Raw genomic sequence first — 26,555 nt, forward strand, 5'->3', positions numbered from 1 at the left:
AACAGGCAAGAAAAATTAAAAAACTGGCAGTGTAATGTTATATTTAACACATCTCAATTAAATTATAGACATAAAAATTCAATATTCCAAAATTAAATTTAACCAAAAAAAAGTTTTTTTTTTTTTTTCCTGAACAGGTCATATTTCATTCACTAGATTCCTAATAATATACATTTTCTTTCTGAAATATATATTTATTTAAACATAGAAACAAATATTTACAGAATTTAATATTTTCACAGAATGAATTTATTTTACATTATATATTATTAAAAAAAAAACAAATAATTAAAACACAGATATAAATTGGTTTTCCCTTTTTTAAAAAAAAAAGACATATATACATATCAGTGTATATTATGTTCAAAAAAGAAAACCATTAACAATAAAAAAAAAAAAAAATACAGTCTGGATAAACTCTTACCATATAATCCATTATTATGGAATAATAATTCAAATACTGAACACTACTGCACAAATTAAATCAACATTTATATGTTTTTTTTTTTTTATTCTGATTGAGATAAATCTGGTTTTTATTGTAAATTACCAAATTATTCTCTAAATACGCTAAAAACCCTATTTTATCTATGCATACTTTTTATTTTAAGTATTACTAAATACATAAATAAAAGAACATAAGTTATTTTTTTAGAAATACAACTTAAAAACTAAATACACTGTAAATAAATACTTTAATTAGTAAAAGTAATTCTGATAAATACAGGAAACTCCAGTAACAAATAGCAGCCAATTTTTAAAATAAATGAGAATATTTTTTATATCTACTTATTTTATAAAAAGTCTTACATCAACAAGAATATTTATCTTACAGAATATATTCTTATTCCAAAGCCAACAGGTCAACAGTGAAACACCCACGCAGAAATATATAAAAAGGAATAAAAAATAACAGAATATCAGTCATTAATCATGAAATAAAGAAATTTGTGAATGTAATAATATACAATGATAAAAATCTTTATTTCACACAAAATTGACAACATATATTATCGTAAAAAAAGACATTAATACAAGTTACAATAAAAAAACAAAAAAAGTCTGTAAACAGTTTTGGAGGTTTGTAAAACAGTTTGTAAAAGTTTGTAAACAGTTTTGTATTTGAAAGTGGAAAGTTTTAAATTTTATATCAGCACTTCACATCAGAATGATGAAAGTAGTGACAATAAATTTGGAGATGAGATTACAGTAAATAAGATAAACCAGAAATCAATCTTAACTGATAAAAGAATATAGAAAAAACCGATTGTAAAGTTCTTTCAAATTACAGCTGTTGTTGCATTACTTTTTGGACCACCCTAGTAAATTTTATTTTTAGAATTCCTTTAGTTATAGTACTCCCTATAATAAAACTCAACATTAGTAAATGCAAAATTTTCTTCTGGAATATTTATTTTTTATTTTATATCAACCTCAGACATTTACTCTATCCACAGTTATAGTTAATTAATTTCACAGTTTACAGTTAATAATATTTTATTGAAAACTATACTTAGTAAATAGTTTTCAGAACGATTGAGGTTTTTTTTAAAAACCATGTACATAGCTGTTCTCATAGTACTTTTGACACAAAAGCAATCTTTTGATGTAGGATATAGATTATATTCTTTATCAGTAATCTGCTACAATCCAAGGTTAAAATACACTGATTTTCAAGGGATTATGAGCAGGAAATCCCCAATGCCTGGAGGGGAATGGATCTGCTAGTTAATTATTTAAATATACAATAATATAAATTGCAGAAGAAGCTTACATAAGCACAGCTACAACAATTTTACCATTCAAATTAAGTTGGTGAAAAAAAGTCAGTTCAGAAGTTAATGACAAAAAAATAAATTAGACATTCTTTTAAGACTTTTATTCTAATTAATCAAACATACTACCAAATAAAAATCTATGAAATTTATACAACACAAAAGAATAAAAGAATAAATTATTGAAAGTTAAAAGATCCCACATTCTGTTTGAAATCTAATGGTTCAAAAAAACTTGTAATACCAGATCTGTTCCACAAGGCTTTTAAGCAAGTCTAAATGGTGTAAAATAAAGTAAAATACCAATGAACAAAGCCATGCTCAATAAACCAGTTCCTGTAGATTAATGTAATTAAAAATGGTATTAGTATTTCATTTTTTTAGAAGCTAGTGACTGTAACAGTTGATACAGATTGAAAAAATTATAGAATAAAAACCCTTTTGAGAACACATTCCTTAGAAGATCCCTAATTCCTCTGTTTTTCAGAAGAATGTACAAAATAAAAGAGATTAAGAAATAAGAAAAGAGGTTTATAATTGAGGTAATCAAGTTACAAAGTCTGAGATATATTAAGATGATAGCTATTGTGTATTTGTCTCAAGTATGTAATAACTTTCAAAGGTAAATCATTTTGATGATATTCTGTAATTTTTTAATCCTAATATAAATTGAGTATAATAAACTGACCATTTATTAAACTAATAAAATACATTATAATTAAATTAAAGGTTCCAACAGCAATGACAGTCTTGATCTATCAATTTCAAAATGGAAAGGCAAGTGCTAACTGGTTTTTAAACTGCTTGACTCAGATGTATAAGTCTTAAATCTCATATATCTTTAATCAATCAAGGTTTGTAGATAGCTGCAATAGGATCCTTGTTTGTGTAGTAGGTTTAATTATACCTCACAACATTTCTGGACGTCAGACCAGGATGTATGGTAAATTTGAACCTAACAGCCAAATAAAAGCTGGTTGACAGTATCGAGAAATTGATGGTGTTAAAATATCATTTGTCTTACTAACCTTTACAAGTCAACCTTCTATTCAAGAAACTGGCAAAAATCTATTACTATCCTGACACATTTTAAAATGCTATACTACCAATACAATTTTGAAATAAAAAAAACTTTTTACTAATTGCTTTTACAATTTTTTTCTATTTCCCTAGAAAAAAGTAAAAATATTCCTTTATGGTAATTAACATGACATTTTGACCATATGCCAAATACAATCATATACCATGAAGTATATCTATAAGAATAGAAACATTATCCCGCAACATTTATCTTGATAGCAAGAAGAAGCAAATATAAACACTATTTGTTATATTTTTCTGACAAATCTAATTCACAGTAGATGAAAACTTTTAGAAGAAACAATAGAAACTCAACAATAATTTAACTTGTATAAAACAATAGGGACAGCTAAGTTGGAATTTGGCAAAGCAGTTCTGTTCTTAACTATTAAGAGTATTTTTTTAATTGGAAAAGAATAAAATTATCACTAATAAATAAAAAAATAAAATCAATAAAAAATAAAGCTTTAAAAACCTTCTTAATTTAAAAATAAATGCACATTAAAATAATAGTAACAAAATAAAATGATTTTATTATTACGATAAATCTCTTCTAATTGGTGTTACTGTTTACAAAAAATTATCTCCAGTTGTAAACACATTTATATAAACCAGAAAAACATAATTATTATTAACAGTGAAATAAAAATTGATTATTTTCAGAATATTTTACTGTAATATAGCAAAAAATTGCTATATTAAGTATCATATAAACAATTCAAAAAATAAAAACAAATTTCTATTATAACCGATTAATTAAAGAAGAAATAACCAATCATAGATCTATTGTACATGCACTTACATATAACACTTAGAAACAAATTAGGCTGCTGTGTTTCCGATAGATATTTACAGATATTACATCACCTTTATGTTGTTTTCCAATTATGTTAAAACATGGAATGTTGAAACATCACCATTGACTATAATAAAAAATGATAACAACTTTTCTTAAGCGCACAGTGTATAAAGGAGATGGATGAAATCTAAAAAACTCGCTTTCACCCTGAAAATTAAACATAATAATTAATTTGATATTAAACCAATAATAACAAGAAAAAATGAAATAAACCTACAAAAGAAAAATCAATCTCATTTCTAAGGAGAATAACCAACCAGACTTACTTCTTTTTCAGGATGTCTACAACGATTACAAAAATAATTACAATAATTATTGAGATAAATTTCTAATTACTATGACTGATTTAATGAAATTCTAATTCTTAAAATATTAAATATTACACAAAGAACAGGAGAAGAAACTTACCTTTTACATGAATTTTAAAATTATATCAAAGTAGGCACATATTCTTTTATTATTATGGGTTCTACATGGGTAAAGAAATGTTAATATCAAATAGAATAATAAACTGATAATAGGTATTCATTAAAAACTCTGAATCTTTTATTATCCATGGTATAAGTTTTATTAATACATTTTATAAATTCAAGAATTTACTTATGTTGCTTTGTGATTATTTTAAAATAGCTGGCAAAGTATTACATGACTTTCACGGCTATTATTAATAAAGATTAAAAGTTAGAGCCAACAAAAAAAAAAAAAACAGAATATATATTTTTTAGAGACTGGGAATAAACTTTAAGAAATGCTTTCTGAAAATATTCATACATATATTAAACTAACAGAATTGCTTCGGTAAAATTTTCTCTAAATCTAAAACCCTTCAATAAAAACTAAATAAGAAAAAGAAAATTTTCAAAAACTTTTCTGCATTTAGGTCCAGGGTTATAATTTTTTTTAAATGTAGACATTTCTTGATAGTTCTACATATGAAGTATAAACTATCAAAAAAGTTTTGAAAAATATTTAAACTGAAGGTTGACAGAGCAAAAGAACAAAATATATTTCAATTTTAATAGGTGGGGTTAATTTTTTTGAAAAAAAAAGTTTTTTTCTGGTTATTTATATATGAATTATAGATAATAAATTTGCCTGTGAAGAAAATCAAAATTCCTTTTTCGTGATATTCTCCCACCTCTTTAATAATTTTGAAAAAAATATTAATACAATTAATGCTGCACATATAAAAATATTTGACCCAAATTTGATCAATCCTAGAAGTAAGGCCAAAAGCAGTGCGACATATATACATACATATGTACACACAGACATACATTTGTTTCTTTGTTCTAGATTAACTAGTTGAATCCTAAAGACAAAGATTTGCAAAAAAATCCAGTACCCCCATTTTGACATGATCACCATACTTCCCCTACAGTGATAATCAGAAAAAAGTTTTAATTTTTTTATGGTCATTTAATATTGGATTATTGTGGTATGTACAACAATTTTTTCTTAATAAATGAAACGTAGTTACAAAACTGGTAAAATATAAAAGAAAATACTTTTTTCAATTATTTAAAAAATGTTTACTTTTTCAAGTCAATGCCAAATTTAGTATTAGTATTGGTGGTTCTTTAAATTGGGCATCATCTTCTAAAACTCAAGATTTTAAAAATGTATTGCTTTGTTTTAGTTATTAATTTATTTACAAAGTTAGTGTTTAATTCATTTTTTAATGATATGATTAATTCACAAGATTAAGGGTTGTGCATGGGAATATAATTAAAAAGTACTTATAGTGCTTACAAGCCTGACTGGGATTTGAACCCTCTGGATGAAAGACAAAGATATTACCTCCCTGCTACAGTAGTCGGTATCGTGATTTCACTCCTAACTAAAACAGGAATGAAGTAAAAATATATTCATCAATACATGATCATGTCATCTGATGCAACTTCAAATGTAAAAAAAGGCAAAGTTTTGTTTATAATTTTAAGAAATTAAGGAACATCATATTCAGTTGAATTAGACAGAACTCATGTCAGAAATTACTGCACTCTATTACGAGTTATAAATACCAGTTATTTAATTTTACAGAATTAATGTTTCTTTAAACTTTACCTCCACCTAATTGCATCTCTTTGTACAATAAGTGGCCAACAACTATGTTTAACTACTTACAATTCTACATTTCTTTTTCAAACTGAATTTTGATTTGTAATATATTTTGAATTTTATAACAGATGTAATGAAGTTTTAATTAAAATATTCACAAATTTAAAAAGAAAACTGAAAAAAATTAATGTTAAGTTTAATTTTTTTTTTTTTTCATTTCTTATCAAGTTTATACAGGACATATTTTTATTCATTATTAATAACAGGCTTTGAGGAAGAAAAACTCATAATTTTGTGAAGAAAAGATAATGAACATCTTATATTGTAGTACTTACCAATTTATATAAAAAAATATATCACTGCAGTGGTCGATTATCTCTAGTTGATGGCATGAATGACATTGTACGTCGAACTTTAACTTGAGGATTAGTCTGAAATAAATTGTTTTAAAAATTAACAATGGACATAAACAATTTAACATTAAAAAAAATTATATAATTATAATTCTTCTAAAATATAAAATAAAAAAAAAAAAAAACATCATTTTATTGGCAATGATATTCAGGAATGAGCGTAAATGACTGGAATGAATCTACTGCTAAGAAAGTATAACTTCAGAAAGAATATACTATACTATCAAAATTTATATTGTTTTGAACAAAATATAGAATAATATGATACATTCTTGCTTATTTGTTACAATAAAAAAACAAATTTTATTTTCCTTGTTGTTTTTTAATTAAAAAATCATAACCACTATCACATCTGTAAAAATTAAAAAAATAATTATGAACATTTTAATTAGAAATCATTACAAAATAATAATATACAATAATTACTCTCATAAAACACCAATCATAACACCAGTGAACAAAATATCTTATTGTACACCAGACTGCTACATTACAATCACTATCCTTAAAATCAATTTACGTTTCTATATTTAACAAACTTATTAATATTATTTTTGTGTAATATTACAGGAATTTTTATATAATTAAACATATAAATTTATTACATTTTATAAATTTTTTTATATCTTAATTTCAGAGAAGTCTCTGTAGTGCAGCAATGTAATGTGCAGTCAGATACCTTGTAGTTAAAATATGTGCAAAACTTTTAATGACTTAATTGATGTTAATTACAATTAAAATAATAAAATAAGGTACAATCTAAGAAAAAATTTCTTGATCTTTCTAATTGTGAATATTTAATATATATATATATATTTGTTATAATGATTATTAATTATAAACTTAAATGAATTTAAAAAGATTTTTAACAAACAGAAGAAAACAATGATTTTTATTTCCTCAAAATTTGTTTATTTATCTTATGAAATTAAAATTAAAATAAAATAAATAAAAATAAGAAAAGAAGAATAGTTTAAAAAATATTACATCCAGTAAACACAAGCTTAAAAGTAACAAATAAATATAACAAAATATAGAATAACTAATGGACATAATGAAAAAGTGAAGATTAACATGTTCTTTGCTCATTTATCAGAAAGAGTAAAAAATATAGGTCAACTAAGAAAATGTTTGATTTCTTCTGTGATAATAAATCAGAAATAAACTAGATTAAAAAAGTTACAAAACTTAAAAAAACATAATTTTATTTTAAATTATATTATATTTTTAATTTATATAAAAATGTATTAATATAAAAATATAATTTAAAAAATGTATAAAACCTAAAATTAAAAAATATTACAGAAAAATATATTAAGAACAGACTCTTAAAAACCAAAATTATAATGTTGGGATGTTTCCAAGAACAAAACCTGAAAATGAAATGGTCAGAAGAATGCAAGAACATGCAGAGAGAATGAAAAGATACTGGGAAGAGAAAATAGCAAAGGAAAATGTCATGAAGGAGAGCATAACCAACTTATTTCTTAATTAATAGCTAGAGAAAATGTTATATAGATTTTTTTTAAAATAGCCTCACTATAACAAAGTTATTTCCAAGGAAAAAATTATTTTTCAGCAGTCACTAATTTTTAGCACACTTTATGAAACTTATTCATCTTTGAAGATGCTAAAGAAAAAGTTAATGATTTTTTCAAGTTTTGTTTATTTTTTTAAATAAAATCAAATCCTTATTATTTAGTTAATTATAAAAAATAAGCAGATAAAGAACTTTTCCCTGAAGGAATAAAATACTGCAAACATTTTAAAACATCATAATTCTTGTCATTTTTTTTTACCTAACACAGTAAAATTATATACACATGTGTATGTCAAATAAAAAGTCAATAGCCTTAAGTATTTCCTTATTACATACATAATTCTTCACTCTATTTTTACTATTTCAAATAAAAAGAGCTTTCTTTAGATCATACTGAATAGTAAAAACAAAATAGAAAGAAGAGGAAAAGATTGATATAGCTCTCACCAAAATCTTTTATAAAAAAATTACTGGAATTATGTTTTTTTTAATTCTGAAAGAAAAAGGCAACAAATAAATTTACACATTGAGGACTGAACCTCTGAAAAAAAAAAATTATTAACCTCGTAGAGTGAACAGCTAGCAATGCTAATAACTATTGTTTAACTGCTTGTGATGCCAAATGATCTAGGTTCTAACTCATTAAAAGTGTAAGACTTAAATGAAGAAATATCCAGTAAAAGCAAACATAATATTTCATTATCAGTTGTTCAGAATATATTTAATATTTGAAAAAATAAATTAATTGATAAGATAAATAAAATCACAAAGTAATAAACAGGAAGTATGTACAGTAAATGTTATCCTCTGGCATTGCTATATAATCTATTTATTTATAATTACTTGAACTTAATTATATTATGAATAAACCTGTATAAATAATGAATTATTCTGTTGCAACTTATTTATAAATTCCATTTATATAAATTAAGAAATTCATATATAACAATTTTCCCTCGAGGAATATTTTTTTCAAGACAAGACTTTCAGAATTAAAGTTTATTGTTAAATAAATTGACAAATTGTGCTGAAAAAATTAAAATAGAGCTTAAAATATTCAACCTCTCCCTCAGATGATACAGTTAAATATCTCCCTACCTTCTATTACTTAATTTTTCAAAATTTAAAAAAATTATCCTACAACATTTCATCATTTTATATTAAACTGTGTCAAGATATAAAGCAAAATTGATGCCAACATGCATAAATACATATAATTCTGCAACAGAGCTTTTTGTATTTTTTATTCGCAAGACACAAAAAAGTGGAGAAATAAAAAAAAATCCATAGGGAACAGCTTTTTAACTCATTTTTTTACTTTATGTTTACAACAACTGTGGGAATAATACATATGAATAATTCCCATAAAAATTACCTTGCAATTTGTTTGTACATCAGCTGCAAACATTCTGTCTTTTATTTTATGTAATTCCATATCAAGTTTCTGTCTTTCTTCTTCAAGTTCTCTTAATCTTTGATGTGCTTCTGTAATAAAAGGTTTTATAGTTAATTCATAATTAGTTACTGATATTTGAGAATACTACAGAAAATTATATGTATATAAACATGAAAGAGATATGCTATTAGTTACCATGATAAAATTGTAAATTGAAAATATTCTAAAACCTTTAAAAAAAAAAATTGTAACTAAAATGTAAATTCTGATTTTTAACCTGCTGAGTAAATTTGAATAACATGTGCTCTTCTCTACTACCAAACCATTGCTTGTATGGTTTCCAGTTCTATCTACCAAATACTCTATTGCCATACTTTTTTGGGAAAAAAGTATTTTAAGAAAATGGATGTGATCTGACATGCATTTTTTGACTAGATGTGACAGCTATTGATAAGGCATTTTTGAAAAACAATCAAACTGTACATTGATAAATATTGGGTGGATATACCAGTTTTTTGACAATATTGTTTTACATGCTACATATTCAATTACTGCATATGTAGTCGTGTGTATGTAAATAATAACAACAACGACCAGAAGTAGTATAGTTTAAATATTGAAAAAATATTGATGTTTTAGTATCAAACTAATGATTTTATTTTAAATTTATTACAACCTCTATAGTAAGTTAAATGAAAGAGCAGGAAGTCAAACTACATGTATGTGCTTGTAAATGAAAAATAACTTTAAAACAATACCTGAATAAAAAAATTACATTTATCAAAATATTTTATTTTATATAAATATATAAACTTTTATTTCACTAATACGACAGTAATATGAACAACAATATAATAATTACTTTTTGTATTAGTATTTATTTAAAACATTTATTTTGTGGTAATCTCTGTATAATCTTACAGTAAATAAATAAATAACATTAAATATGAAAAAAAATTGTTTTTCTCATATTAGATTTTTCTGTCTTTAAAATTTTGTAAATTCTAAACTTACAACGCCTTTTATGAAATCTAAAAGAATACTTTAAACTAACCTACATAGCAATATAACGTTTGGAAAAGTCTACTTATTTGGCTTGTGTGTACTGATAAAATTAAAATTTATAAGAATCGTGCATTAATTATATAAAATTAATCTGAAAGTAAAATTATTGCATATTTCACCTAAAATATTTCATTGATTAATGTGCTTGTCTATTACATAAATTTTTCCCCAATTACCTTTTACTTATCACTTTTGTTTTCATTTATATTTGACATATATACAAATATATTTTATATTGGCATTTTTTTAGGACAATTTTCAGCTTACAGTGGCATATATGGTAAAAACACATTTAGTACCAAGATGACAGCTTTCAAACAGCAGGGCACCAATGGAAGTGAGTGACTCATAACTATAATAGACATACAAAACTGTCAGTAATAGTAATGGGTTAAAATCTCCTATTTTTTTATCTGAAGTTACCAGTAAAAAAAAAAAAAATTAATGAGCATAATCCAGTCCATTAAAATAAAAACTTGTTTGGGTTACATATACAATGAACATACTAATAAGGTTTTAGCTGACTCTCAACTAACTAACTGGTATAATTTAATTATAAAATATCTCTCTCCGCAGTACATAAGAGTAGTTTCTTAACATGAGCCATAACCATCCCATGCCTTAAAATCCTTATTCATATTTCTTTTATTATAATATCAATCTTTGATTTACAATAAAAAAAAAAGTCAAATGAGATCCTTGTCAATTAAAATTAAACCTAACTTATATTTTAATTTATAAAAAACATATTAAAATATTATATCATCCAAGGAGAAATTTTAAGTATTAGTAATCATAATATAAATTATTTTCCTACCATCCCCTGAGGTAAGGTTTGTCACTACTGTTACAAATTAAAGTAATAAATAAACATTATGAATAAGCTATAAAATCTTTATTGCGACATAACAGAATAAACGCAGAAAATTTTTAATAGTAAAATAAATACTATTACATTTTTATCCACCTAAAGTGATATTTAAAAAATTATATTTATAAAATATGAATGTTTACTTTTTACTGACCTTGCAATTGTGATTCTTTTTCACGCTGTTTCTCTTCGAATTCTTTACGTTTCTCTCTTTCTTGTTCTAATAATATTCTTTGCTCCTCTTGTAATTGCTCAAGTTCTTCTCTTTTTTCCCACTCTTCTCTCAATACCCTAAAATATATTTTTTTGAATTAAGAGTTATACAGATGACACGTATAACTTTTGCTCTCTCACTCTGTATATTCTATATTTATGCGTGTACTCTTAACCGTACATATATATAATACATATGATTGCCATTAAAACTTTCTTCATCTGACCATCATTATTTGTAAAAATGAAAGTAAAGACATATGTCCTCAATATTACCTATAATTTTATTCTTTAGGTTACCAATGAACCACATAAAATACAATATTAAAAAAAAAAAAAAAAATTCAGATCATAAATACACAAAAACTTAAAATATTACGGGTAAAATATTCATTTATATTCCATCCAAATTGGACAGAAAAGAATTACAACCAATATATGGTTACGTGATAACCTACTCTAGCAAATTACTATGCCAGAATGGGAGTACTTTGTGTAAGTGCAATATTATATGTCTGTTTTACGTTTGATAAAGCCTAAGATTTTAAGAGAAAGATCATGGAAATTTAACCAAATTTTGTTTTTGAATTTGGTTGGCTCTATTATTATTTTTATAACTTCAATCTTTTTCCCCTCTGTTTATGTACTTTTTGTATTGTATTTTATATCACTGGCAACCTAAAGAATGAAATTAAAGATCATAAAATAAGATGTAATCTTGATTTTAATTGCTATAAGTACACAGCACAAACTTGTTAATTCGAACTTAATAGTATTGTACTTGGTTCAGATCAGTGAGAGTTTGTATCACTAAAGGTTATTATTGATAACTTAGTTTTTATTAACAACTTACAAAATAAAATTTATCAAATACCTCACTGATGAAGGAACAATGCAACAGTCCATGTGAAAGATCACCTGGTATAATAATTACATGTATTCAGAAGAAAGTAATTTTTAAACTCCGTTTTTTTTATCCTGTACCATTATTGGGAGAAGTTTGGGAAGCAAATACTCATTTATTCAAATATGATCACATGCAGCATCCTTTTGGGTATGCGTAAAGTTATTCCTTTTAGAAATCTTACACTTTTTCTGAAGTGGGACTTTAATTTCTGAATGAAAAGCAGTTATTGTTGCAGAATATATTTAGATTTCCCTACTGAGTGGAGAGAGTGTGTTTAATGCACTTTTCCCACAGAAAGGGATATATTAATTTGTTGCTTTACACTATTTGTCACAGCCTACCTTATGATTGGATGTATGTAAAACACCTCTGAGATTAATGACCATCATTAATCTCAATGGTGATCAGGGTGAAGGTATCACTTGAAAGATAAAATATCACATGCATTTCAGTGGGATTGGTATACTGATATGCAGTAGTATATTTGGCTAAGAGAAGAAAATTATTGAGAAACAATTTCATTTTTCTCTTAATAAATTTGGTATGGGATATTTATTATACTTGGGAACAACTATGTCAATCTGGGTTTGATTTTATCCTATGTAAGAATGTCTACACCATTATAGTTTTGAAATCCAACATACATACACACTTATTTAGGCTAATCAATGAAGACAGTTTATTAATAATGTGGAAAAAGTGCTTCAATTTCCCAGTTATTGTGGGCAGTACCTTTACTTGGTACAATACAATATTTGTTTACTACAGAAACATCAAGATGATGCCCAGTTACAGTTTCATGATGTTAGATGAAATTTACAGTGTATGAAAAATGTCAAGCCTGACTGGGATTTGAACCCAAAACCTTCCAGATGAAAGATAGAAACAAAACAATTCTGTCACAGTGGGAGATATTAAATTTTTTTTAACAGATAAATTTTTTAATTTTACAAACTGTATATGTTTACATTACATAATTCCTAGGTAATTTTATACAGAAATAAGGAAATTTGAAATAGCTCACAAATAATATTTTTAATTAGTGTCTAGATTACAGATTTTCTGTCAGTTTTATATTTGGATTGCATCTCAGGAAAAATGTCAGAGAACAAAAATAAAATAACTCTCTAAATAAATGTTATAGTAACATATATTCTAATTTCTACAGGGAGTTCTCTTTCATGCTAAAAGAATCTTAGGGCAAAATTAAGATAGAACAAAATTACTTACATTACTCAGAATTTGACATTTTAATAAACTGCGTTTTTATTTTATTTTATTGGAAATCATAACATAATTATATTTTTCCAAATATCTTGACCACTTCTCATAATTATACAGTAATTTAATAAATGTAATACATAACTCATATTTGTGGGGATAATATGATGCTAAGTCAATGAAATATATAGCCCGAATGAAGTTAATACAAAATAAAACAATTTATTATTAACATCTTGGCATGTATGGTATTATTTTTAATGCCTGTAATTTTTGTGTTACAAGTAACCATTGCTTGGTATTTATGTTTCCACAACACCCGTATCTTGCAAGCTTTTATTTCATCTAATATTATCTGTTAGTCAATGATAGAACTATTTGTGAACTTTCTATTTAAACGGTGCGGTATTAGTTATGCAGGTCCAGTATGAGTTTAATTCATGTAAAAATATCTACATTCTAAAAAAATGAATGAGTAATTGTAAAAATGTTTAATCTTTAGAATTACTCTTATGAATAAAAAAAAAATGAGGAGGATAGATGAAAAATATATCTGTTGCTCAAGAAGGGAAATTGAGGGGAGAATAGGAAGCTTCACTTTAAATGCTCTAAGGACATATGTAACTGGCAGCCAACCTGTTAGAAAAAAAAAAAAACTGACTAAATAATTATTTATGTCTTTTTTTTAAATTTTAGTAAACTAAATGATTGCTGAGCACCAGAACAGAATGATAATATCTTAATCTTTCATCCAACATTTCTCTGAATTCAAATCCCTGGTCAGCTGTGCATTTTACATATCCTATAAAATTTTCATTCTATATAGTCCTATGTACAAGCTTTTAAGTTATGTGGTAATATTTAAAAAAAAATAAGTAATAACAAACAAACCTAGCTTGAAGATTGCGAACAATTTCTTCATCACGTTTTGCTCTTGTTTCTTCTTCGAGTAATGCTCCCAATTGTTCAATTTGTTTCTCTTGTTCTTCCTTTATTTCTTGGGCTTGAAGTTCAGCAGCAACTCTAGCCTAGATATAAATACAGGGAAAAATACATAAAAATATGAATGAAATGGATTATATAATAATCATAAATAAAATTATATTTTAATTTTCATTTTATTTTTCTTAAAAAATAATCTTAAACAATGACTACCAAATCTGAAACATGCTATAAATCTTTAGAACCAGTAAGAAATTGAAATAGGGGTTTTTAATTGTTAATATAAAAACAAAAATTAAACTTTTAACAAGTTCACTAATATAAACATACAAATTCCCACATTAACTTGATAAAAATGAAATATGCACATTAAGAAAGTTACCATTTTAAAAAATAGCTCTAAATAATAGTAATAATAAAAAATCATTTTTCATTTCTTTATATTCTGAATGAATCAATTCTATACCAAATTAAAAACAATTCCTGACAAATTATTAAACCTTAATTGGGTGGCAATTTAAAAGGTAGAAATTTGAAAACAATTGAAACAGTATTATTTTTTTTCTTGGGCTGCCTTTTTTATATACTCTCAAGTTCCATTAATTTTTTTTTTGTTTAAAAAATGGATAGACAAAAATTGCTACCTGTATGGAAAAAACCAGATGCAAAAAGCTGTCTCTTGATAAATATGATAAAATGAATCCAGGAAAATAAAATATTAAACTGCTACCAAATATGAGCTAAGGCTTTCTAGAAATTAATATATGTATTCCATTGTTTACAATCATTCCATACATATGCCACTGTTTACATTTCATATATAGTTCGCAAATTCAAAACGGACCTTACTTTACAAACACACCTGATACAAACAGATAACATTCATTTAATAAAACTAACTAATTCATTTTTAAGAGTTGTTAAAAATCTTTTCAGTACCATACTTTTAAATAAAGATTAGATCAGAAAGTGATTGACTTTTTTACTTCTTTACAGTTAAAGAATCGAAAGAATTACTTGTAGAGACAGGTTGTATTAAGTAAATGGATGTAAAAACCATTCTTCAGAGTATGGTTCTAAGATACTTAAAATGGTTCCAAAGAGTGAAGAATCATGAAGTTTTAGCTACTTTAAGAGGAACTTTTTTTCTTTTTTTTTTTAAACTCCCCCAAGACGACCAGCCCACGCTAAAAAACTTAACACAGTCGCCTCAGGGTTTCATGGCAGCGCAGTCTGCCCTCCCTAGCTCGTCCGAACTCGGACATCCCATCGGGGTTTCTCGTGCCTCCTCGAAAACATACTAATCACCTCTTCCGGTGATCAGAATTTTTCTCCGCAGGAGAGCACCCTTCCAGTCCCTATTGTACCTGATCAAGACATACATTTCGTTTGCCCTTCACAGTTACGCGTCCCCCCATGCACACCTCGAGGGTCCCCCATGCCATCATCGGGGAGCTCCGACCCGCCCACTCTTGCGCGTGAGTAGGCCCGAACATCCTAGGCATAGAGGCTGCCTCCCTGGCCCCTACACGCATCAGATGGACTAGTATCTGTCCTTGATCACCCACGCATTCCCATGACCCCTCATTACTTGTTGCGCCATGCCTCCTTCGCCGTCAGCGGTAGAGCACCGCACACAATATCCCCCCACTCCATGTCCATCGGTATATCTGGCAGCATAATCCAACAACAACATGAGCAAAGACACATAATACAATCATAAATTCCTAACCTAGCAAAGTACATTAACAACTACAAAAACAAAACACATTTCGACGCCTCTTTTGACATCGAGGGCCGTGTGCACGTCAAGGGGGTTCCTCCTGAGTCTTTGCTGTTAGTACGAGACGAGCCACTCTCTCTACCTCCCTCCATCCATTCTCACTCTGGAGCATGTGTCTGACGACATTATCTGGTGTTAAGGCCACCGGAATCTGACGTCTCTCGTTCTCCCACCTGACACAGTCGAACCAGGTGTGTTCGGCTGTGTCAGCTGTCACACAGTACCTGCAACCTGCCGTTCTCCTCCTCTTGAAGCGATGCAGATAGCTATCAAAGTTCCCATGGCCCGAAAGTAGTTGAGTGAGGCAATATCCAACTTCACCATGCTTACGTACCATCCAAGCACTCACGTCCGGAATCAGACGCATAGTCCACCGTCCTACCTGGCTCGCCTCCCACCGTTGCTGCCAGATGGCCATGATCTGCGCCCTTGCATTCTCTTTGTTTACGCCTTCAAACCGCAAGCATTGTTCCTCAACCAATAGGTCTATTGGCGGCGTTCCCGCAATGACGCAGATCGTGTCATAGGAGACTGTCCTGTAGGCACATGTCACCCGCAGAAGCAGCCTCCTATGAGTGGCCTCCAGCTTCCTCCTATACTTCTGAACTGCCACTGCCCTTTTCCATGCAGGGGCCGCATACAATAGGACTGATGTCACGGTTGCAGCTATGACTTGTCGACGTTTCTCTCGTGGCCCTACTGTGTTCGCCATCAGCCTCGAGATAGCCCTCAGCTGTTGTTCTGCCTTCTTTATTGCTTCCTCTACATGAGGTCCGAATGAACGGCGCTTGTCTATCCAGACCCCGAGGTATTTGGCCCTCGAGACTTGGCTTATCTCTGCACCATCGATGGTGAAGCGCATCTCCCTTAGCTGGCGTCGACCTGCAAGCACCAGCGCCTCCGACTTTTCTGGTGCTATTTGCAGACCGTGAGTCACCATCTAATGGTGCACCATTGCCAAGGCAATGTTTCCATTGGCCTCCACCTGCCTCTCATCCCTTCCTTTGATCAGTAAGGCCAGGTCGTCGGCGAATCCGAAGACTTCAACCCCCTCCGGATAAGCCTGGCAAAGAACTCCATCATATGTGATGTTCCACAAGAGAGGGCCCAGCACCGAGCCTTGCGGGACCCCCGCTCGCATCTGAAACACCCGTTCGCCAGTATCCTTGGATACTGGCGAACGTTCAGGGATGTGTGAACGTGCACACTTCCCTGTCACTTAAGTAGTCACTAATGATCGCTTGAAGTTGTCCGGAGACTCCTTTCGCCCTCAACGCCTGCCCGATGACCTCCCATGGCAGGCTGTTGAAGGCGTTCCGGACATCCAACAGTATCAAGGCCGGAATCGCTCTTGTCCGCCGCGTACCATTTGCTGCTGCGTCGACAGAGTACATTACCTCACTTTAAGAGGAACTTACTAAGTCATATGCTGCCACTAACCTCAAATTGCAAATCAAAATTAATGTTTGCTATTGAGTACAAGCACTCTCTGGGTTTTGCATCATCTTTACAATATCTGCAATCACCTTCAGTTACAGAACAAACTGTCCTTCCAATATTTTTCTTTACTCTAGAATAAGATTAAATTCTTAATCGTTCAGCTTCAAATCAAAGTCCAGTACACATAAACTTGTTGACCTAAGGGAGACATGAGTCAACCAGTCACACATTCCTTGCTGAGAGTTAACAGATGTTATTGTCAGGGTGGAACTTAATTGGAATAATTTTATACCTCATGCACAGCTCTTTACTGCGGTGCAATTATTCAGTTCTAGCTAATATTGAGCGTAGCATAACAGTTCCACCCAGAGCAACCAAACAAAAGGCATCTGTCAGTTTTAACATGGGAGCTCAAATTAGGATGATGCCAGCACTATGATCTGCCACATTCAAACTAGTTGTAAAACTCCCAAAATCATATACTACTTGAACTTAAGCTAATCTGAATTTTTTACTGCTGTATTTAAGGTAAGTACTTCAGTTCGCCCTACTTTCAAACATAAATGAATCATAAATACCAGTTTAATAATAATTAGAAATGATAAAAAAAAGAAAATTAGCTCGTAATCAGTGTCATAAAAAAATCTTAATCCTTTCTTAAAAAAGTAAAAAAATGAAAACAAAACATCATACAACCACAAAAAAACTATGAAGTCTTATCCTATTTTATAATGTTTTAGTTTCAATCCTTAAAAAAAAAGCCTTCTTTTAGAAAAAGATACATAATAATAAACAAAACATAAAATTCCATTAACTTATTTTTTAATTTCAATATGAGTATATAAAAAACGTTTACCATTTTTTCAGCTTGAAGTTGCGCACCCATATCTTGCATCAGACTAGTACGTCTTCGTCGTTCTTCAATATCATCTTCTCTTTTCTGACGGCGACGAAGAGCCAACTGCCGTTGGTAACCTAGTGAGCCACCTGATTGAGATATTGCAAGCTGTAATGCCGACAACCACTGCAAGCGACTCCTATTATATATATTTTTTTAAATATGAGAATTAATAATACAACAACTTTTCACATTAATTCAAATAAATGTTTATTTCAGAAAATAATATTTTCATCTATACGATTAATTAATGGGAATAACAAGGAGAAATAAGAAGCTTATTTAAATCCCTTACTAGAACTACCTTGAAATAACCAGAATTAAATGTTAATTAAGAAATCAAACGAAGTGGAAAAGGTAAAAACAAGAGGCGGATAAAAAAATGTATAAAGTTGAAGAATATAACAAACATGTAGAAATTGAGATTACACACAGTAAAGTAGGGAATGAAGAAGTACATCAAACTAGCCTCATGCCTGACAGCAAGAAAATAAATTTTTATCACTGCAAAATCCTGATAATTCTACAAAATTTTATTTTTTAGAAAGAAGAAAATTGGAATGTTAATAAATTTAAAAGAAAGTCATGATGACTGATGAACCTAAATAACTTTCTGACATATTTTGAATGAATCTTTGCAACCTTTGCCATTGGTATAGTGGATACCAAGACTTTCAAACAATCATTTGTTAGTCTTTTAAAGAATATTTTTCATATCAAACACAACAGGTCTTTTAGTGGTATAGGTTTTAAAATGTCAATTAAATATGAAAATTGTTTAGGGTAGCATACCACTAGTAAAACAAAAAATGTGTAAAAAGTTCAAGAATTTAGGACCCATCAATGAACAATCAATGAATTGTGTGACATGCTGGAATCAGTAATGAAGCCTGGCATAAAATCTTTACCAAAAACTTGAAATGCATTGTGTTACTGTAGAGTTCAGCAGATCACTTGATTGAAACTGTATTGTGTTGGTGTATGCCTTGAGCTTTAAAAGGTGACTGATGAACCATGATTTCACTTAACTTTATACAAAGCTAATAACGAATAAGTATTCATAAAATACAGTTACTGTGGTGCCAGGATATCTATATTACTGCCATTATCTTCATCATCATTCTGTCAGTTAACCTGGACACTGCAACCATTCATTTAGACTTTGTTATAATTTAATGTATTAGCTAATACCAATAAGTTACTAACTGAAGTAAAACCTTCCTCTATACCTGACAGCTTTAGTGACGCAAGAGATCAATGTTAAGGAAAACTTTTGTCTAAAGCCTACTTTTAGAGTACAACATTTAAAGAAAAAAAATAATTGCAGTGTCCAATGCATATGTCACTACAACATTTTTATAACATATCAATCAGAATATTTAGATTTTAGAGAAAAGTGTAATACAAAATCATTAAAACATAGGAAAAATTCCAGAGTTACAGGTATTTATATTTTACAACACTGGGTGTATGGATTAACATTTATTAAATATCTTCTAGCACAACAGGAACTGCCACCACTGAACAACAGTTTTTCAAAAACAATTCAATAAATTTATATAAGTTAATAATGTGTTCTAAAAATTTATAATTAAAATCTTTTTTTGTAATCTCAAAATTAAAAGACACTCTCCTTTATCTAGATAGAGATTGCCCATAATTACATGTAGGTGTTAAGGCAAATAGAACCTATTTTATAATAAAAAAATAGCAAAAATGTAAAAAAAATATTCTTAGCCCTCTTAATATAAAAATAAATTAGCACTTTAAACTCACATACCTATGATCATAAGCAGCAAGTTCAAAACATCGTTCGTTAGTGTGTAATAAAATTCTACATGAAGTTGTATCAACCCAACAATGAGGATCTAATGAAATTACACCACACTGGTCACGTTCTTCTTGAGTCTTATAATATACAAGTTGCATTGGTTGTAAAACAAACCAATATTCACGCATAGTTGGTAACAAGTAACCACGTTTTAAAAGACAGCCCTAAAAAAAGAATATTAATTTTAAAATATTAATTAATAATAATAATTCTTATTTTCAATAGTTATAAAATTTACTAACTTTTAATTTCCTTTTGAGATGATGTATTCTCTATAAAAACACTATTGACAAAATTTTTCAATTTACAATTACAAGATGTATAGACATAGATATGAAAGTAATAGTACTTTTATACTTAAAGTAAAGGACTAAATATCATTATTATTCGTTTCTCCTCTTATAATCAGTTAATTCTGGGTAAAGGTGGGATTCAATAATTCTTCACATTTCTCTGACCTTTAACATTTTATTAACACAACTTACCCAGTATCATATCTCCCAAATATTTCTAAAACTCTATTAAGCTATTTGTTCCTAGATCTACCACTTATTCATTAATTTTTCAACTTCCCTGATTGAAGACTTTCCTGCTATTATTTCTTCCCTTAATATGTTTTCTTTACAGCCAAATATCTAACTCCCTTACCTCCTTTTTTCTTACCCTATTATTCTTATTTATCACAGTAATGTATTATATATTTTATTTTTTATTACACTTTCTTGAATGGTTTGTTAACCATGTTATTTGTATAAAAGTATCTACGTAAAGTAAGTACACATCCACAAAAGAAATATTTCTTTGTAAAGAAAAATCTGAAATGAGTATCAGTTAAAAGATCTTAATAGAAATAAGATTCAAAAAAGTGTGATACAACAACTACAATAAAAAAAATATGTTTAAAAAAAGAAAACTCAATGTAATTTAAAAAAATATATAATAATAACAAACCTTTTTAATAACGTCATCTACAAATGTATGGCACAAATCAGTAACAGCTTCAACTAATACATCTTGTTCAACTCCACTTAGATATTTACTCTCAAGTACGGTTAACATTGTAGAAAAACGAAAACCATTAGTATTATGGGATATTGCATCAAAATTACTTTCATTCCATTCAGAACCAAGTGATGTAACTAGCTGCGATGCTACTAAAGCAACTTCTGATGTATGCATAACAACCTAAAATTAAACCATACAACCTAATATAATTTTAAAAATAAACAGGTTATAAATTACAACAATTTTTATAAATTTATGAAATGTAGGATTTCTTTTTTACATAACTGAAAGCTAAATTAATTAAAATATGAAATATACCTAAAGCATTTAATTCATATAACAAAAATAAAAATCCTTCCTGTACTGTTTGAGAATATCTTCTTTTACAGTATACTTAAATTTTATGTAAAATACCAAATTATATCAATTTATTTCTGTTAATTATATATGAGTAAGAATGACCAAACTGATTTTAATTATGCTTTCAGGATGAATTCACTTTAAGCTTGCTTTAAGATCTGACAATACTTAACTTATATTTTATTTAACTTAAATAATATTTATCAGTTATATTTTAATATAATTTATTGAGATTATTTTAACTTAATATTTATGTAGAAACCCCTCTCCTCTTAATAAAAAGAAATACTTATTTTTTATTTACCTTTCATTCATTTTTCAGAATAAAATAATACTAAAAAATAATATTTACAGCAAAATAAAAATAAATTCAACCAAAAAGTTTACAGCGATTTCAGAGGCTAAACAGAAAAAGAGAGAGAACCATAAAATTTGCCAGAAATTTGATAAGAATTCTTTTTTCTTTTCTTTTTTTTAAAGGAAATTTGCATTCCTCCTGATTGAAACAGTTTTTTTCTGATATATTTGTTGAAAATGCATTAAAGCATAATTTTCAAATAAGTAAATTAAGTATAAAAAAATTTCTGTAGGAAACATTTCTTTCTGATATAAAATGTGTTTTGGGTGCATATTTATTAGTATTTATTTAGTAGTCTGATCATGACTAATTTACTTACTTTAAGACTCACAGTTATAGTTATAGGACCTGATTAATTTAGAGTGAGAATAAACAAAATTGTTAATTGTATGTCTATATATATATATATATATTTTTAAAAATTGGCCATATATATATTTTTAAAAATCCTAGAGGACCTGTGCTGCTCCACAGGATTATTATTATTACAAATTAATGTTATATATTTAAAAAAGTAGCCAACAGCTATTCCATTTGCAACATGTCTCGCTCATAACCCCTCTTTTTTCTTTCCTTTCCTACCACATATAAAATGCATGCTCAAAATCTATTTCCAGTCTGTCTATATGTTCTACTGGATGGATCAGGCTGATTTTTTAAAAATTCTGCTAGGATAGCCTGCAGATATATCATCAAGCATTGATAGATCCGAGTGATTCTGCTGTGAGTAATAACCTTGAAAAGTTCCTCAATTGAGGAATATATTAGGAATTCTCAGTGGAGACCCAAGCTAGGGGTCCGATGATGCTTGATGACATATCTGTAGGTCATTCCAAGCAGATTAAAAAAAAATCCCCAATCTGTCCAGTAGAATGCCCAAGCAGACTGAAAATAGGTTTTCAGCCCAATTTTTTTAATATATAAGATAAAATCGACAATTCAGCCTAACACCTATACAAACTACCAGCTCAAATAATATAGAATAGAAGTAATAAAAAAATGCATATTATATTCCTAACAAAATATGTTACGAATCTATTTCATTTCAAAAGTGATGATTCATCAACTTACTTGTATGTAAATCATCACACATAAATGTGATGATTCATATTGAATTACTGAAATTCAGCTTGAATATATACTGTAAACGCTAATCTATGATTTTAATTTCTTTATCTGTATCAACACATGTAGTTTGTGTTAAAAAAAAAGATTATAAGTAATAGAAAAAAGAGTAACAAAAAAAAAGAAGAATTAAGAGTTAGTTTACTTTACTTAAGTTAATTTTACTTAAGGTTTAACTTAACTTAAGCTCTTAGCACTCTTGATTCTAAATTACTTCACACAGCTACTAATTGACAAAGAGGAAAATTAAAAAAAAAAATCACCTGAACTCAAGGTTACTTATCAGATTTATAAATTTAAAAAAATCAGGGCATCAGTAATGGTGGCTCAAAATAAATTCAGCAATTACAGAATGTTTTTTCTGTATTTAATTTGCAAGTGTAAAATGTATTCATCATGTTACTTCAGGATATTTTCATAAACTGTAAAAATGTCAATGTTAAGAAAAATATTTACAGAAAAAATTGGTATAGCAATTTAATACTCCAGTAAATTTTTATTTCATTTAAAGTATGTGGATTTTTTAATATAATATAGTTTTTATGGATTGAAAAATTAATGGATTTTTTAAGTTATTTTACAGATTTTCAATTAAACACCAAGCTATAAACTTTGTAAATTTGAATTTAGTATGTGGGCTTAAGCAAATTATTTTTTAAAACAAATATTTAAAATGCATATAAAAGATTCTGAATTTTAATGTAAATATTATTTATCATAAAAATGTAAATTTTCTGATCTTTAGTCAAGCAATAATTATCAATAGTGACTCAGTACAATGTGATAAGCAAATTTCATTGTTTTTTAATTCAATATAGAAAGGAAACAGATCATATGTTTATAAATAAACCTTAATACTATCAGTCAGGAATTTTTTATTAATCACCATTAGCATGACGTATTTATTGAAGTGTTGACCAATTGTTTATTAATTAAAAAATAATACCATGAATGAATTAATCACATTAAGTATAATTTCTACATAGTTTTCTAAACAAGAATGTAAGAAAAATACTACAAATATCTAGAAGTACAGCAAATTAAACAATTTTTTTCTAGAAAAATTCTCACAGAAACTTAAGACTTGTGTAACAGTAACACAATAAAAATGAACTTAAATTAAAAAAAAACTTGACTATTACAATAGGAATTATACCCAGAAAATCCAATCAATGGCAAGCAAGTTATCTATCTATAAAATTAATCGGTCGGCTACTTACTTTAATATAAAGAAATAAAACTTTTTTACTTAATTTTTTTTAAAATTAGAGCAGTTCTTAAAAACAAAACTGAATAAAAATTAACTCATATAACTACAATAAAAAATTTGAAAATAAAAAAAAGCTGGTAATTATGTTAAAGAATTTTTCTGGAACTTATGCAGAGCTTAAAATTTAATCCTTCTTCCAGTTAACTTGGTAAATCATTATTTAATCTATGGAATATCTTTATTTTTTTAAATTTATTCACCATTCCTTAATTAATAAAAAAGTTTCTAGAATGATTAAAAATGTAAGGAGTCATAAATATTAAACCTGAGAGGAGTGTTAGCCTCTTTTGGCTCTTACACTTCTCTTCAAACATACTTCTCTATTTTAAAATGTGAAAAAATATTTAACTTTCAACGTTTTGATTTTTGAAAAATTTGGTTGGTGGGAAGGAGGAGAAGCACGGGAAGAACTCTCAAACTCTTTTCATACTGCTAGTAGCAGTCTAAAAATTATCAGGTGAAGTTTTCACCAAAATTTACCTATCTTGAGATAGTAGTCTTGGGTTAAAGGAGAACTTCATGATTATCAGATATTCATAAAAATTTAATATCATCAATGTGAATATATAAGTCTCCACCAAATTTCCTGATTATATGTTCACTTATTAGAGAGATATTAAGCACAAAAGACATAAAAACATACATGCAGTATTGGGTACTAGTTTTTTCTTCATTTTTTGAATCAGGGAACATTAAAATATGGAAATGAACAAATTTTAACTCAAAATTTTCACAATTACAATACTTTCCCTAAATTTATATTAAAACCACAAAGAAAGAAAAACTGTATAAGTAATAACATAATTTAAATTCATAAGCACATAGATAACAGTTTTTATTTCATAGACAACTTAAAAATTATATACATTTATTATAAGCACATACATAAACATAGATTTTTATGCAATATACCTACAGTATGTTACCAATGTGGAAAGTATTTTTGTTTTGTATATATATATATATATATATATAAACTATTTGATAGTTTTTTTTTACAACTCCAGTTCTATTTTGTGGTTTAGTATTTTAGTTATGTATGTAGTTACTCCTATTAATGTTACACATAGCAGCTCATGTACAAGTAACTTTGTTTACCTCTATGACGAGCTTATAGTATTGTTTCCACACTGTAAAAACTACTGGAAATAATACGAGGCATATTCATAAATTAAGGGCCGTTGGCTTGTATTTAAATATTAGCGGGTCTGAGCACAGTTTCATGCATGCAGTGGCGTCTATGGTCTATTTATGAAGCCATTGCAGTTGTTCTTTTGATTCAGTAGTCGTTTGCCTGCCGGTGAATGCAGATCGCAATGTCCACGACAATCAATTCTCCAGCCAGTTTTGAGGTGCATGCTGTGATTCAATTTTTGTGTGCTAAATGATCTTCAGCTGCTGAAATTTATCAGGAGTTGTGCCTAGTGTATGAAACTCAGTAAGGAGTGAAAGAAAGGTTAGACAATGGTATCAAGACTTTAAGAATGACTGCACAAATGTGCATAATGAAGAGCAGAGTGTGATAAGACCAGTATTCAGACTGACGAACAAGTGGACAGAAAACTGCGATGTAATCAGTGATTGATGATTATTGCTCTGGCTGATGAATATTTGCATGTTAGACACACCTTCATGACTGTCAAATGAAAAGCTTGGATATCACAAATGGTGTGCAAGGTGGAATATTAAAATGCTCGCTGACCAACACAAAGAGCAAAGAGTGTGCAGTGGACGAGTGTTTTTGGACCGCTATCAACAAGATGGAGATGATTTGTTTTCCCACCTTGTTATGGACAATGAGACATGGATATCCTACACCAACAAAGAATTGAAACAGTCTGTGCAGTAGTGCCATTCAAGTTCTCCAAAACTGAAAAAGTTTAAGTAATCTCTGTACACGAATTGAAAAATGTTGGCGGCTACTGTTTTTTGAGACGAAAAGAGCATCATTTTGGTTGATTTCATGGAATGTGGCTCAACAATTACAGCTGACATGTATTATGAAACGCTCATCAAACTGAGCCGTGTGATCCAAAATTGACGACATGGGAAATTATCGTTCAGTGTAATCCTTCTTCACGATAATGTGCGACCTCACACCGCTGCCTTAACCAAGAAGATTCAAGACTTTCGTTGGGAACT

General features: G+C 28.3%; 1 protein-coding gene across 1 annotated transcript in view; it reads right to left on the reverse strand.

Annotated features, from left to right (window-relative positions):
• Nucleotides 1-318: 318 nt before the first annotated feature.
• The window catches only part of LOC142323869 (differentially expressed in FDCP 6 homolog), a 45,290-nt gene continuing 19,053 nt past the window's right edge, over nt 319-26,555 (reverse strand). Inside the window, exons 4-11 of the mRNA XM_075364168.1 lie at nt 21,247-21,480; nt 20,245-20,459; nt 18,423-18,603; nt 14,293-14,429; nt 11,215-11,351; nt 9,104-9,213; nt 6,111-6,206; nt 319-3,861 (exon numbers count right to left, since the gene is read on the reverse strand). Coding sequence (XP_075220283.1) covers nt 6,132-6,206; nt 9,104-9,213; nt 11,215-11,351; nt 14,293-14,429; nt 18,423-18,603; nt 20,245-20,459; nt 21,247-21,480 — 1,089 coding nt within the window. The 3' untranslated portion in view covers nt 319-3,861; nt 6,111-6,131. The remainder of the gene's footprint in view (nt 3,862-6,110; nt 6,207-9,103; nt 9,214-11,214; nt 11,352-14,292; nt 14,430-18,422; nt 18,604-20,244; nt 20,460-21,246; nt 21,481-26,555) is intronic.

The sequence above is a fragment of the Lycorma delicatula genome, chromosome 4 (assembly GCF_047948215.1).
Source record: "Lycorma delicatula isolate Av1 chromosome 4, ASM4794821v1, whole genome shotgun sequence".
NCBI lineage: Eukaryota > Metazoa > Arthropoda > Insecta > Hemiptera > Fulgoridae > Lycorma > Lycorma delicatula.